Source organism: Pelophylax lessonae (genome assembly GCF_965119305.1).
Source record: "Pelophylax lessonae genome assembly, chromosome: 11".
Classification (NCBI taxonomy): Eukaryota; Metazoa; Chordata; class Amphibia; order Anura; family Ranidae; genus Pelophylax; species Pelophylax lessonae.
The window spans coordinates 187,824,304-187,839,375 of NC_138778.1; the positions used below are offsets into that span (position 1 = coordinate 187,824,304).

Sequence of the window (15,072 nt, forward strand, 5' to 3'; positions counted from 1 at the left end):
ACTGTATGTCAGCATCAGGGAAGACTTTGGCCCGCACCTTAAGTAAGTTGGTTTGGTGAGAGGACATTGTCTGCAGAAGAATTTACGAGTACAAATGAGATATAGTATGTTGCGTTGCTTCATTGCCCTGTCTAACAGGTATTGTAAAGGGTCTTTAGCAGGGCCTTTGCATGCCTTGACATGGTCTACCAGTTGGTAATGATAGAAGACATGGTGATGAGGGAGTTTGTATTCAAGTGAGAGCTTGTCAAGTCTTCAGCTGACTGGAGCTTAGGTGAAACAAGGACTCCACATGTTGCACACCGATAGACCTCCAGGTAGAAAACGTTGTAATCTGCACTTTGAGGGAACATGGGGTTACCATGTATGGGTGCACCAACTCTATTTTAAGATGCTTGGACCTAAAGAATCAGATTCACGCTTTTGGAAATATAGTGGTAGCGGTCTTCCAGGAGTGCAATAAAACTGTCAGATGTAAATAATAGTTGGGCCCCTTTCACACTTATGTGGCTTCTTTTGGCCGCAAGGGTTTTGCAGGCTGCTGTTTGGAGGACCTGGTCCTCTTTGAGGGTGTATTTTTTATTTTATTTTTTTTCAGGTAAGCTCCAGTAGCTCCATGTTACCTGGTTGGCTATGTTTAGCCTTGAGAATTTTTTTTCTGCTCTTTTCCCACCCCTCATGTTTAACACTGCTTTGGGACGTCCAAATAGTTAAGAAGAATCCAGAGCTGTCCCTCACTGAACAAAGAGAAAATGGTATTTCTCTATCGTCCATTGACAGATGCAGCTCTTATGCTTCTTATACCATTGGTTATGCTGCCCCTGCAGGAGTAGTACTAGGCAGGAAAAAAACAGTTTACCACGCCTATGGGGGCTGTCCCTATAGGCATAACCCCACACACCCTGCTCCAACATACCAGTTTGTTTCTGCCTAGTGAAGGAATAGGACCTAGGTTTCCTGCTGGGACTTCGGTCTCAGTTTTTTATTCTTTTAAGAATATTTTTTTATTTTCTTTACTCACTTCTACTTAGTGTTCAGGGGGATTCCTCCTGGTGAACTACAAGTAATTGCTGGCTGAGGTTTCGCACTGGATAATCTAGATCCTTTAGGTCTCCCAGCCTGGCCTACGAGCGTGAGCAGGTTATTGTCCCGCACTAGGCCTTTCCACAACAGAGCCCCATTTTTGGATGGGGACGAGCCTGCGAGTGGATGTCTCGCTGGGACGCGATGACCTGGAATGCCCTGAGTCACAGCCCCCCCCCCCCAAATATCCCTTAGTGGTCTTGGGAGGGGGGGGGGGGCTGCAGCACTGGAAAGCCTGGCAACCAAGGTTGATTTTATGATGAAAAAGGTTCATAGCCAAAAACGGACGCTGCCTTCACTGTCATCGGTGGGGTCCTTTGATTCAGAGGCTGATGTGGCCGCCTCAGATGCCCTCCTTCTTGAGGGATCGCTGTCCTTGCAATCAGATGGTGTAAAAGACCTGTCTAGTAGTGCCTGAGCGCTTTAAACGCCGTTGTCCCTTTTGCAGAGATGGTTTTGAACCATTGGATGGTACCGCCTAAGGTGGATCACTCTGTATCCAGGTTGAACAAATCTACTATAGTGCCTGTGGACAATTCCCCAGTGTGTTCGGACCCAGTGGACAGGTGGATGGAATCCCTTTCCCGCCACCTTCATGTGTTGGCCGGTTCAATCCTGAAACCGATTTTTCTGTCTGTTCTGGTATCAGACGGTTACGGAATAGGTAGAGGTTTTGAAGGGGAACCTAGATGCTGACTTAAGTTCCATGAACCCTGGGGAAACTATCGACCAGATGGCCCAGGCTCTGATGTTCCTGTGTGATGCGTCCTTGGATGCGGCTCCCCTGGTGGCCAGTGTCTGCTGTGGGGATTGCCATGAGACGCATGGTTTGGCTGAAGAGCTGGTCGGCAGACCAGGCTTCCAAGAAGGCCTTAACAGATCTCCCTTTTCCTGGGAGAGCGATTATTTGGCGACTCGCTGGATGAGTTGATCAAAGGTAGACCAAGTCCAGCCAGTCTCTTCTTTCAGGAACTTCATTCAAGACAAATGGATTCACAAACTGATTAGTTCCGGGTACAAGATCGAATTTCGGGCCCGGCCGGCGGACAGGTTCTTTCAGTCAAATCTTTGCCTATCTGAGACGCAGTTCTCAAGAAGTAACTGTGTCGGTTCCTCCGCAGGAACGCTTTTAAGATTTCTATTCAAACCTGTCACTGTGCCCAGGAAAGAGGGCAAGGTGCATCCAATCCTGGACCTCAAGGCTCTGAGCCGTTTTGTACGGGTACAGCAGTTTCAAATGGAATCCATTCGGTTGGTGGTAGGGTCTTTAAATCAGGGGGATTTTTTGGCCTCCGCTGATATCAAAGATGTGTATTTACACATCCCCCCCATGTACAGGGGACACCAGCGATTTCTCTGCTTTGCAGTGGCAGAGGAGCATTTTGAATTTGTGGCGTTACCCTTTGGTCTCGCCTCCGCTCCCAGAGTTTTAACCAAGGTACTGGCCCCGGTGTTGGCCTTGTTGCGCCAGAAAGGGATTGCGATCCTGGGATATCGGGACGATCTCCGATTGAGAGCGGACTCACTCAGATCTGTTGGGCGACCTGTCAATTATAGTTCAGATCCTTCAGGAATGTGGGTGGACTATTAATTTAAAAAAAAAACCTGCTCTGACACCCTGTGAGGTTGAATTATCTGGGGCTGATTCTAGATTCCATTCCGCCTTGGCGAGCGTCTTTCTTCCCCTGGAAAAAATTCAGAAGTTGCAGGGGGCGATCCAGTTGCTGTTGGAAACTGACCTGTCCTCTCTATGGCGGTTCCGTTTGCTCAGTCTCACTCGAGACCTCTGCGAAAAGAGATTCTTGCAAAATTTAACAGGTATCCACAGTCTTTAGACAAAATTATACATTTGAGCCAACTCACGAGGTCTGCTCTATCCTGGTGGATTCGGTCGCCAGCATTAGTCAGGGCAAGTCCTTCTTACCATTGTTTTGGACTGTGGTCACTGCAGACGCCAGCCTGTCAGGCTGGGGTGGAGTGCTGGGGAAGCTCTGTATCCAGGGGACCTGGTCAACAGAGGAGTCTTCCTTACCGTTCAGTATTCTGGAACTTGGAGCAATCAAGCTTTGCCTGATCCACTGGCCAAATCTGCTACATGGTTCTCCGGTTCGGATCCAATTGGACAATGCCACGGATGTGGCTTACATCAATCATCAAGGGGGGCACCAAGATTGTCCTGGCAGACAAGGTGGCCGAGATTCTGGTATGGGCGGAAGACAATGTTCCGGTTCTTTCCACAGTCCACATCTCGGTTGTGGAGAATTGGCAAGCGGATTACCTAAGTCGTCAGTTGCTAGATCAAGGGGAATGGTCCCTTCATTCGGAGGTGTTCCCATCTCCTATGTGTCCGGTGGGGGAACTCCGGAGGTAGACCTGTTTGCGTCTCGCCTCAACAAAAAAAGTCTAGAGGTTTGTGGCCAGGTCTTGGGACCCTCTGGCCGACACCACAGATGCCTTGGTGGCTCCTTGGAGTATCTGCTGATCTATGCCTTCCCTCCGATAAACCTCTTGCCGAGGCTTCTCCGCAGGGTAGTGGTGGAAGGAATTCTGGTTGTTCTGGTGGCCCCAGACTGGCCTCATCGGTCTTGGTACGCAGACCTAGTAAAAATGGTTGCCGATCCTCCCTGGAGACTTGAGGATCTGCTGTCCCAGGGACCTATCTTCCATCCTGCTTTACAGTCGCTGGCTGTAACGGCATGGCTGTTGAAAGTCAGGTGTTGAGTTAGAGGTCTTTCTGACTCTGTGATTCCTACACTATTGAAGGCCAGGAAGTTGACTTCCAGGAAGATCTATCATTGTACGTGGAAATCCTATATTTTATGGTGTGAATCACTGAAGCTGCTCCCTTGCTTTTTTTTTTTCTTTATATAGCTAGGGTTTTGGCCTTTTTACAAAAAAGGGTTGAGCAGCAGTTGGCCTTGGGCACTATCAAGGGCCAAGTGTCGGTCTTGGCTTTTTACTTCCAACGTCCGTTGGCTGCTAATGCCTTGATTCACACTTTTATTCAGGGCGTGTCTCATCTGGCTCCCCCGAGGAGATCCCCGTTGCCTCCGTGGGATCTCAATCTGGCTTTGTCTGCTTTTCCAAAGCTTCCTTTTGAGAACATTGGGGAGATTTCTCTGCTTTCTTTATCCCAGAAGGTTGCCTTTCTGGTTGCAATTACTTCTGCCTGCAGAGTGTCTGAGTTGGCGGCGCTGTCCTGTCTCCTTATTTGGTGGTCCACAGAGATAAAGTGGTACTCCGACCTAATCCGTCTTTTCTTCCTAGGGTGGTGCCTGATTTCCATCTCAATGAAGACATTGTGTTGCCTTCACTCTGTCCTAAGCCTAAGCATCCCAAGGAATTTGCTTTGCACACTCTGGATGTGGTTTGGGTGATAAGGGTTTACCCGACAGTCACTGAGTCCTTTAGGAAATCCAATGCTCTTTTTGTCCTTACTGAGGGATCTCATAAAGGTTTGGCTGCGTCTGCTGCGACTATATCCAGATGGATTAGGCAGACGGTTGTTCAGGTTTATTCATTGAAGGGTCAGGTTCTGCCTTTTCCCCGTGAAGGAGCATTCTGCTAGAGCGCTGAGTGCCTCCTGGGCTTTTCGCCATCGGGCCTCAGAAGTGCAGGTTTTTAAGGCAGCGACTTGGTAGTCTGTGCGCACATTTAAAAAATTCTACAAGGTAGATTTGCTGGTTTCTTCGGATGCATCCTTTGGCCGCAAGGTTTTGCAGGCTGCTGTTTAATAGAGAATCGTTTGTTTCTCTTTGGGGGTTTTCTCTTTCATGGGTGAGCTCCTGTTCCTGGTTGAGCTTCATGTTACCCAGTTGGCTAAGTTTAGCCTTTGGACTTTACGTAAACTATTTGTCTTGCGTTCTCCCCACCCCTCATGCCTACACTGCTTTGGGACGTCCCAGTGGTATAAGAAGCATAAGAGCTGCGTCTGTCAATGGATTATAGAGAAAACCTGATTTTTGTAAGAACTTACCGTAAAATGCCTTTTCTCTGAAGTCCATTGACAGACGCAGCACCCGCCCCACTGATATGGGGATGGTTTGTGTCGTCTTACTGCTTGCAACGAAACTGATATGCTGAAGCAGGGTGTGGGGTTATGCCTATAGGGACAGCCCCCGTAGGCGTGGTGAACTGTTTTTTTCCTGCCTAGTACTACTCATGCAGGGGGCAGCATAACCAATGGTAGAAGAAGCATAAGAGCTGCGTCTGTCAATGGACTTCAGAGAAAAGGATTTTAAGGTAAGTTCTTACAAAAATCTATTTTTTTGGCATACCGTTAAAAAAAAAAAAACATTTCTCTGATGTTCATTGACGGACACAGCACCTACCCCTCTGTGGAGTTGGCTTTCTTCTGACACTGCTTGTAACAAAACTGAGTGCCTATAGCTGAGAGTGGGTGTATACCCCCTGGGACTGCCCATAGGTGTAGTCACGCTTTTTCCTGCCTAGTGTCCTACTCCTGTAAGGGCAGTAGAACCCAATTGTTAAGAATAATGAGCTGTGAACATCAGAGAAATGTTTAAGGTAAGTGAAAATCTCATTATTTTTTCCTGCTGTGATCTGACTTGCTGTTAGAAGGCGACTACGTTTGTTCTCTTTGGTTCCACTGTCCCACAGTCTTTTGCTTGTTCCCAAGATGGGCTAGGGACTTTGAGATATACAGTATATAAAACAAAACACGAGGATGCCTCCATCTAGGTGTAGCGATTTATTAAAAAGAATACGACAATAAAAATACACTCAAGTTCAAAGTGGATCTTGGCTTGTCATAAACCTATATTGACCTCAATAGATCACCGCAAAGTTGCAGAACTTGGTAGGCAAGTGGCTGACTGAGGCAGAGTTCATGGTGAAAGTACATAGGCAACAGCGGCCTTTCCGAGTGTGGCAAGATGGCTGTGGCTCCAATCAGCACCTCTCTTTACTCGTGGATGGTGACAAGTGGGAGGGGCATGGCTACATGTTTCAGAGCAATAGGACTGCCCCTTTATCAAACCTTAGGAATTGCTTAGAGCAGCGCACATAACTAATGTGCACTGTTTGTTTTAACCAAATGGAAGCGAGGGGGGCAAAAGGAGAGATTTGTAAGCCCATAGAGGATCTTACAAGGAGGCAGAAAAACACCAAAATAATTTTATGAAAATAGATTACAGGGCCATTAAGTGCTGGATGTGCATAAATTATTTTTGGAGAATAAGGATATTGTTTAGTGTCACTTTAATCCTTTTACTATGTTGATAGGGTACCTGTCCGTATGATCAAAAAGTACTTGCTTCTTCAAGGTTCTCCATGTCTTAGTCACTTGGGTTAAACTAAGTAATATGTAAGCCTACTTTGATACACAGCCATTTTCAGTTAATATCATTAATCTCTGATCACTATTCCCATCAGGTGTACAAGAAACTGGGTCAGACACATCTGGCCCTAATGAACTTTTCCTGGGCCATGGATCTGGATCCCAAAGGAGCCAACAACCAGATTAAAGAGGCCATAGACAAGCGTTACCTGCCAGATGATGAGGAAGCTGTGACTCAAGAAGAACAAATCAGCGAGGGCTACCCTTATGAAACAGGTGAGAAACCTCTTGGATAACCACCAAAAAGTTGCAGTCCGCTAGAAGTAGGCTCAGTGTGTCTAGAGTGAGAGCTTGATTTAGCTTATGTGCTCCACCTTCTAATGCTTTGACTGGTGCTGTGCAGAGGATTACAGAAGTTTATTGGAATAGATTTAGGCTACATTCACACTTGTTAATAAACCCGGCACCGTTTTACATGCAGGAACCTTATCGAAGGTAACCGGCGATTAGCTGTGGAAGGCAGCCCCTTTGAAAGCAATTAGAGGCTGCTGGCTCACAACACTTATCCCAACCACTCATATATAATAGCTCATGCAGGAATCCACCTCCAAGTGATTGGCCCTGGACTGTACGAGCAATTATATGTGAGTGCCACAATTGGCTGTGGGAGTTGGTAGCTTTCCCATTGCTTTCAAAGAGACTGCCTCCTGCAGCTAATCCCCAGGAACCCCCCTGCTGCGGTTCTGGCAAGTAATTGGTGTCAAACCCATTTGCAATTAGTTGCAGGAGCCAACAGCTGGGTTTCTTGCAAGAAATTGGCATTGGACCCATTCGCAGGTGGGGATGGGGCCTTTAGTACAAATGCCAGTTATATTGTATAGCAGAGAAAACCGCTCCCATATCATGTTTTCATTGGTGTGTTTACCTGTTTGCCTTTCATGAATATTTGAACTGCAAATCTCCCAAACTATGAATCACTGCGACCAGGATTCACGATTTGCATGTTTTACCCTTCTATTGTTCAGTTCAGTGCTCAGATATACAAAGAAAATAGTTAATCCCAATTTGTCTATTGAGTACCTAATTTCCTGTGGATGATTGATCAATTATTCCTGCCCTTATAAGCTGCCGTATAAACGTGGAATGTCAAACGCTAAAGGATAAATATGACACAGAGCAGTCTTATTGTATTATTTGCAGCAGTTGTTATCAGCGGCCTGCAGAGGGAGCCAAGCTGAAAGCTAATTAGCATTTGTGTTTTTTATCTTGATGGCCAGGCTATTTGAAGAAAGGCATGTAGGGCCCTGATATCCTTTCTGTAAGAGCGTGCTGACAGTTTTCTCACATCTGACGCGGTCAGCTTGAACGGAATGATTAACACACGTTTCTGTTTTGTTTCTGTCAAGTGGGGACGGATGAATCGCAAGAAAGCAGCATGACAGATGCAGATGACACACAGTTGCACGCGGCAGAGAGTAGTGACGAATTTTAACTCGGTCCTTGCTCCCCACCGGACATGTGGCGCTGGGGTGTCTGACTGTTATTTTACTCCACACTCCCAGCCTCTCACCCTTGCCTTCTCAGATGCCTGTCGCAGGCCGGCACTTTGTATCATCATCATCATCTTCATCATCATTATTGCCTCTGACATCATCAGCCATTCCTCTCCCTTCTTCCTTCTGATTTTAAAGTCCTGCAGAAAATTAAAGACTGTGCAATATGTGGGTCGCACTCGGTTGGCTTTTTTTTTTTTTTTCTTCAATCTTGGCCTTTTGAGGTGCCTGGGGTTGCCAAGGGGTGTGCAGCGCAAGAGTTCAACCCGGAGTGTGGCCTGGTCAGGCTGAAGAAGCTGAACCAAGACCGGATACAAGACTTTTTACTTGACCAAACTCCCACTATCTATGGATGGATACATAGATGCCACATCTTCAAATCCATTGGATCAACCCTCTGTTTTTAGATGAATTATTTTTTTTGCCTGGATAATATTTATTCAGCCAATGGTTCCAAAATAGAAGCAAATTATAGGCAGTTTGAGCTTATATTCAAGAGTCTCTTATCAGCTTCCACCCCATACAGCAAAGTCCTTCTCACATGGAACCTTAAAGGGGATCTGTCATAACACAGTACTAGTTCATAGACATTAATCTGAACCTTTTGAGAGTCCTGCAAGTAACATCACTGCCCAGGAAGTGGTTTGCTGACCAGGAGTGATAGGATTAGACTTTCCATCTGAAGCTTCCCTGCTTTGTGACGGATCCTTTTTAACGTTCATTGTTTTGATTATATATATTCTATTCTTTTTATCCTCCCCTTCCCCTGAGACCAGACCTCCAGATCTGTATGCTTTGTTCAAGGTCAATTCTTAACTACAGTCAAATTCCACCTGTCCTCTGCACAACTGGAAACTTTTGTATTCCGCATCAGGGACTGTTCCTATTAGCCATGAACACCATTCCTCATATTTTGCAGTACTGATTGAGGAAAATGAAATGTGAATCTGCTAGTGTGGAAAATAGGAACAGTTCCCAATTTTAGGATTCATTGGGTATTTTGTGAATCACAATAAGCCAGTCCACTAAGCATCCGAATTGTATAGATATCTGGTTTTCTTTATGAATGTATCACAGCTTTGGTGCATATAGGCCAAGCCAATACAATTTCCCTCTCAGGATAAATACATTTCCTGAAGGAAGGTACATGCAATAGAAGAGCTGTTATACTCCCAGGGTTGTCTCCTAACTTCTCTGTTCCAGTGCTGCATCTTCCACCAGCATCTTTAGCATTTGACACTTCCAGGAGTATTGCATGGCTTTGTCCCCAATAGTGCCCTGTGGTTCTGTCTGCTATGTCACTGCTGAGGATGGAACCATGGGGCACAGGCATCTGACACTCTCAGATTTGTTGGATGCCAAAAAGAATAGAAGATGCTGCAGAACTGGAACAAGGAAAGAAAGACGTGCCACTGGAGAAGCGAGTATGCAGTTTGTCTTCTACTGCAGATACCTTCCCTTTTGCAATTTTGTATTTTTTTTTTTTTTTTTGTCCTGACATGGTTGCTTTAATTCACTGGAACTAGGCACATAGTAGGCCACATTTGTTTTAGCTGCAAGAAAAATGGTTTACTTTTTTGTTTATGTAGATGACAGGTTGACTTCAAATGTGAATGTGTCATCCATTTTAAGCTTTTAAAAGTAAGGAGCATGCGCCTACAAAGCCTCTTCAGTGCACACCTCTGAATTTGGTTTTACTGTGCTATGACAACCGTGGCTTCCCTTACTTTGGAACAAAGTCCCACCTCCTTGGACAGTAAGCACTTCAGTGGCATGTAAGGGTGTCCTCATTTGACAGGTCAAGTTGGGGTGGATAGGGCTTAGCCCTAAAGTAACTAAAATGAAAGTGGATTTCTGGTCAAATTCGAACTAAGGCTAAATCTACCCCCTTTCCCATTCTAAGACTATTCTATCCATCTTGTAAAAGAAAGATGTCTATACTTACCTATTCTGAAGCTGTTCGGGTCCCAGCGCCGGCTTTGGTGTAGAGAAGAGGCAGTGACAACGGCTGTAGAGCCTGGGTGATGACGTCGCCCCCAGGCTGACCTGTGGGGCGTGTGTTGATGGTTGTCCCTCCTCTATACTGAAGTCGGTCATGTGATCTCACTGGACAGGAGCAGCTTCAGAATGGGTAAGTAATACACCTCTTTTCTTTTACATGGTAAATACCATAGTCTTAGAATGGGGGTGGGAGTAGATGAGCCTAAGTTAGCATTTGACTGAAAGTACACTTTTTGGATTTGGTAAGAATGTGAAACCTTTTTTAGAGGCTCACGAGAAAGCCATAGCAGACAGGTTTTGGTGCCTACTCTGCAATGCAGCGTTTACATTTAAAAGTTTAAAATAAAAAGTGGCTCTTAAGTAAAACTACGTTGTTGCATGTGTGGACAGCCTCCATCTACGTTTACCATAGAAATACACAGCGGAGAATATCTCACAAGATTGAGGAATATTCGGGATGCTGAATGATGCACTTATCAGTTTGTTTGACACAGGGCAGGAGGATCATATAGTTACCGATTCAACTACAGGGAAAGAGTGCACTTCTGGTAAAGTAATTTGAAGCTCTGAAAAGTGTCATCTTCATCATCAGCCTAAAGTGGCTCCAGTCGGCACCAGATGGATCGGAATCTCTTGCCAGATCTTTACCCTGGAAACGGTTGCTGAGCTGAAATTTCTTGCACCCTGGCTTTTAGTTTTTCAGCCACTGATCTAGGTAAGCTTATTGGTAGTTCTGAGATTGGTGCATACACTTTTTGTTTTGGGTCAGTGGCTCAGAAGGTTTTGAAGTCAAACTGTTCGAATGACAACCAGGCAGTTAGCATTTTCAGAGAAATCTGCTTTGGCTGCCTCTGTCATAACAAGTTCCCTTTAGGGAGGTTTACACGTATATGATGTAATTACAGCTTTCCCACAATGCTCCACTGTGGAGCAGAACAGTTCATAATCCACCAATGGACCCTGATCTGTCATTCTGCTTCGGTTTTCTGCTTTGAGCAATTCTATGGGATGTTTTTTGTTTTTAGTATAATATTCCCTTCTTAACAGGAGCCTTGGTAAGGGATGAGGTCTTATCATATTACAGCTCTAATTATTGGTTGGAATATATGATCATATTCACTTGCATAATAACATTGGATTCACATTGGCAAACACATTCAATCCTTTGCTGGAAATGAAAGTTTGAATGTGGTTGCTATAGAATGATACAAACTTTTCTTATTTTACACACTTTGATAAAGAACCCCTTATCTTTGCCGCTCATACAGCTGTCCTACCGAAAGAGTTATTATTTTTTTTTTATTATTTACTGGAAACCTGAAAGAGAAGGTGGTTTGTACTGATCATTGTGGGAAGGACATTTTATAATAACCCGCAGCAACCAGCCTGGCTAGAAAGAAGTGATTACTGGTTTTGAGTCTGTTACTGAACCATCCCTTTGATCTTACACAGGCCTCGGTGTGCAGTCTAAAGCCAAAACGTTAGTTTTGTTTTGGATAAAGTAAGTTAATAAATGAAACTCCAAATTTTTGTATCTTTTTAAGAAGGGGTTTTTTTTTTCTGTCCATTGTTAGAGGAAACTCTGTTCAATAGCTGTCACCTGAGCAGGTGTCCTATTGGAAGAATTTGCCTCCTATTCCTGCTATGGTGGCATTGTAACATTTTGGAATTTCAATCACTCTTTCCCTGTGACAGTGGACACCAGGGGCACAGACAACAATATGAAAAAAAAAAATTACGGACTACTGTTTTCCAATCCTTACCCACTTAAAAAAAATGTTTTGGTTTTCGGTATGTTAACTAATCCTCTGTCAGGCTAGAAGCAGCAATGTATAGAAGAAGTAAGATCTTTAATTTAATATTGATACTAAAGACTTTTAAGGCCTCCACCTTATCACTGGTGGTTGGTTTAATTAAATTTTCACTATATTTTGGCCAAGTGTAGGAACTGACAGATGTCAGTGCCAGGTTATGCATGTAGCCCAGGTGGAGGAGACAGGTCATTTAAGTCCCCAAAGTTGCTAATGAAAATCCCTTTTTTGCACATGGTGGGTCAGCTTTACCATGCTTTTAACACTCCAGTCTCAATTCCAGAACTATATAAATCTTTTCGCCATCTTCAAGCTTGGTGCCTTCTGAAAATGTTTTCATACTCCTGGCAGTTAAAGAATGGAGGCTTCCCTATAAGGCCTTCCCCACATCTATGTTGCATGAACCAATCCCTTGAAAGCAAACCTGGTGGCCATTTTAAATGTGTGTACATATGAAACAAGTGACTGAGGGGTTACCTAGCGTGACTTTGGGATATTTTATCTTCCCTGGAGTGGGTTTAGAATCCAAGCCCTTAGTACCTAAGTTTTGGAGGGGTGCATGAAGGAGTATTCTCTGAATATTGCTTTTGCCTTTAGGCAGAACATTTAGAGAAAGCCCATCTTATGAGAAACAGAGGCTGCCATTGCAAAGCTCTCCTTAAAATGCTGTTTGTCTTAGGCCGGTTATACATGGAGTGAAATTCAGCTGGTTCAGCAAGGGCTGGCTGAATTTCCATTCATGTGTGGGTAGGTTTAATGAAAAAAAACTGATCCACCTGTGGGCTGCCTTACTGACCACGTGTCTTTAATATTTTGAGTCTCTGATTCCTGACAAGGATGCAGATAAGGACTTCTGACTTTCTAAGCTGCATACTGCTTTTGGGTCAGTAATTTAGTTAGTGTTGAAGTAGAGTTGCACGATTATTTGTTAAAAAATTGCCATCTCGATTCACCCCCCCCCCCCCCCCCTTCCCCCACACACGATCCTAGAAAAAAAAAAAAGCCTCCAGCAAATGTTTATCAACATTAAGGCTGTGAGATAATTATAAACAACAATGTTTTACAATGTATCATTTCCTTCTTTTAGATCCAAGGAATGAACTTCCGTCTGTAAAGGAGGGCAATATAACCTGAGCCTGATCCTTTTTCTGACACTTGTTGCTTACAAGTTAAATCAGTATTTTTTGCTAGAAAATTCTTTAGAACCCCTAAACATATATATTGTATATTTTCTTTTTTTTAGCAGAGACCCCAGAGAATAACATGGAGATCATTGTTGCAATCTTTTATGTCACACTGTAATTGCGCAAACGCAGTTTTTTTTTGGGGGGGGGGGGGGGGGTACACATTAAAAAAAGAAACAGTAAAGTTAGCCGAATTTTTTGTATAATGTAAAAGATGTTACGCCGAGAATCGTGATCTTTTTTCCAAGCAAAAAAATGTGATTCTCATTTTATCCAGAATCGTGCAGCTCTATATTGAAGTTTGCGTCAGCACAAGTCAGGTACAAGTATTTTGTGACATGGGCAAGCCGAGGCAACCCCTATTTCCTTCTTATTCATTGAAGAGCACAGGAGTCTGGAGACTGTTGGGTTATACTGAAGAATTTGAACACTGGCGTACAAAGAAACAATTTGGGCCTCAGTTGTTCGTCTCCTAGGAAGAGCCATGTCTCTGAACTGGTGGACTTATCCTTTAAAGAACCCTTTCTGACCGTACATGAGGGCAAGATGGTTATGAGACCTAGAACATCCTTCCTAAGGTAGTTTCAGGCTTCGCATCTTTCTGCTCTTTTTTCAGTTCATCAAAGGGATCTTTCCCTCCATTGCCTGTATGTTGTTTGTGCTGTTTGAGATTCTCACAGCCCCTACTACAATCCGAAAACCTTTCTCTTTGTCATTCTGACCCTGTCCCTGTATTGTGAACCTGCTTCTTGTTCCTATATTTTTCAGTAGCTCAGACAAACTACCACACAAAATTATGTTCTTGGGGATTCGTTTCTATCTTTTTCTGCAAAGGAGCAGTAAGTGTTTTTTGGGCTTTTTAGCGTCGAGCAACTGTTTTCCAAATTGCAAGTGGTCGCCTAGTCATCTGTTCACTTTTTGCTCCAGGTTTTACCATGGGGATGTTTAGGCCTCATCTGATGGTGTAAGGTCCTTCAGGTGCCTCTTTGAGCTGCAGGCAGTCCTTAGGCCTGTTCGTGTTTTGTTTCTTTTACCTACCCCTCTGCTTTTGGACATTAAGATAGACTCTAAATGACTGTGTCCCTCAATGAACAAGAAAGCAAATGGGATTTGTGTACTTACTGTAAGTCCTTTCTTGGGGTTACATAGTTATGCTTCACCATAAAATTGAGATGTGCTCAGAGCAGGAGGGGTCATACTGTGCTGGCCCAAACTTTTGTTTGGCAGTGTCCAGATCCTCCTGTAGGTGACGGTAAAACCCAATACTTTTTGAATTCTTGTGTCCCTCCATGAACTCCAAGTATTAATTTTATGGCAGGTACAAAGATCAAATTTATTTTTCACATGATATATTGCATCAAACAAAAATTGCTATCACATTCAAACATTATTGCCAAACCCAATCTGAAAATACTGCCTGGTTGTCATTCTGATACAGCCAAACAATTTGCCTTCCAGTGGGATTCACTATTTTAGCTTCCTTATCTTTCTCATAGCAGGTGTACTTTTAAGTTTTTTAAAAAGGTTGACAGACTTGCTTTTTAGGTCTCTAAGGTCTGCTCTCAGTCCTCTCTTAAGTTACTGGTGTCATTACTGGTTATAACTTTCTATCATGTTTAGGTATCATCTACCCTTGTGACCTTTTTAAATCAGAAGGACAAACTGCCTTCATTTCTGGTATGATGCATAATGGATTACATGCCCTTGGTACCAGCTGGGCCTGCTCCACTGTGATGGACATGTGCTAGGTTGGTGCTGGTCTTTCTGCTGGGGGTGAGACTCGCTCTTATTGTGTGGTTGTGTTTTATTTTTTTATTATTATTTTGGGAAATGTACAGTGTTCCATTATGTGGGTCGGGAAGTTCCTGTTTAATATATTTTGTGAAAACATTTAAGGATGTGAAAAATCCAAATAAAAACTTCTTTTAAAAATGTCCTTTGGGAACTTCCTGGCTTCACGCATTCAGCAGCCCGCAGTTCATGCTGGTAAGTGCATTGATTATATGAAACTGCTTGGAGGGAAGGACAGGTCAGCCAATTTTGCTTTTGCTTGGAGGGAAGGACAGGTCAGCAAATTATGCTTTTGCTGAAGACTTTCTATCACTAATAAAGCACATTTGCTGTCTATGTAGGCTGGATCG

The 15,072-nt window shown here is 43.9% G+C and overlaps 1 protein-coding gene across 3 annotated transcripts in view; it reads left to right on the forward strand.

The window, feature by feature from the left end:
• Positions 1 to 8,504, forward strand: part of CDC27 (cell division cycle 27) — a 63,261-nt gene extending 54,757 nt beyond the window's left edge. For all 3 annotated transcript variants that reach the window (XM_082271992.1, XM_082271991.1, XM_082271990.1), the window contains 2 exons: positions 6,478 to 6,658; positions 7,789 to 8,504. In XM_082271992.1, the coding sequence (XP_082128118.1) occupies positions 6,478 to 6,658; positions 7,789 to 7,874 (267 nt within the window). In that variant the 3' untranslated portion in view covers positions 7,875 to 8,504. The remainder of the gene's footprint in view (positions 1 to 6,477; positions 6,659 to 7,788) is intronic.
• Positions 8,505 to 15,072: the final 6,568 nt, after the last annotated feature.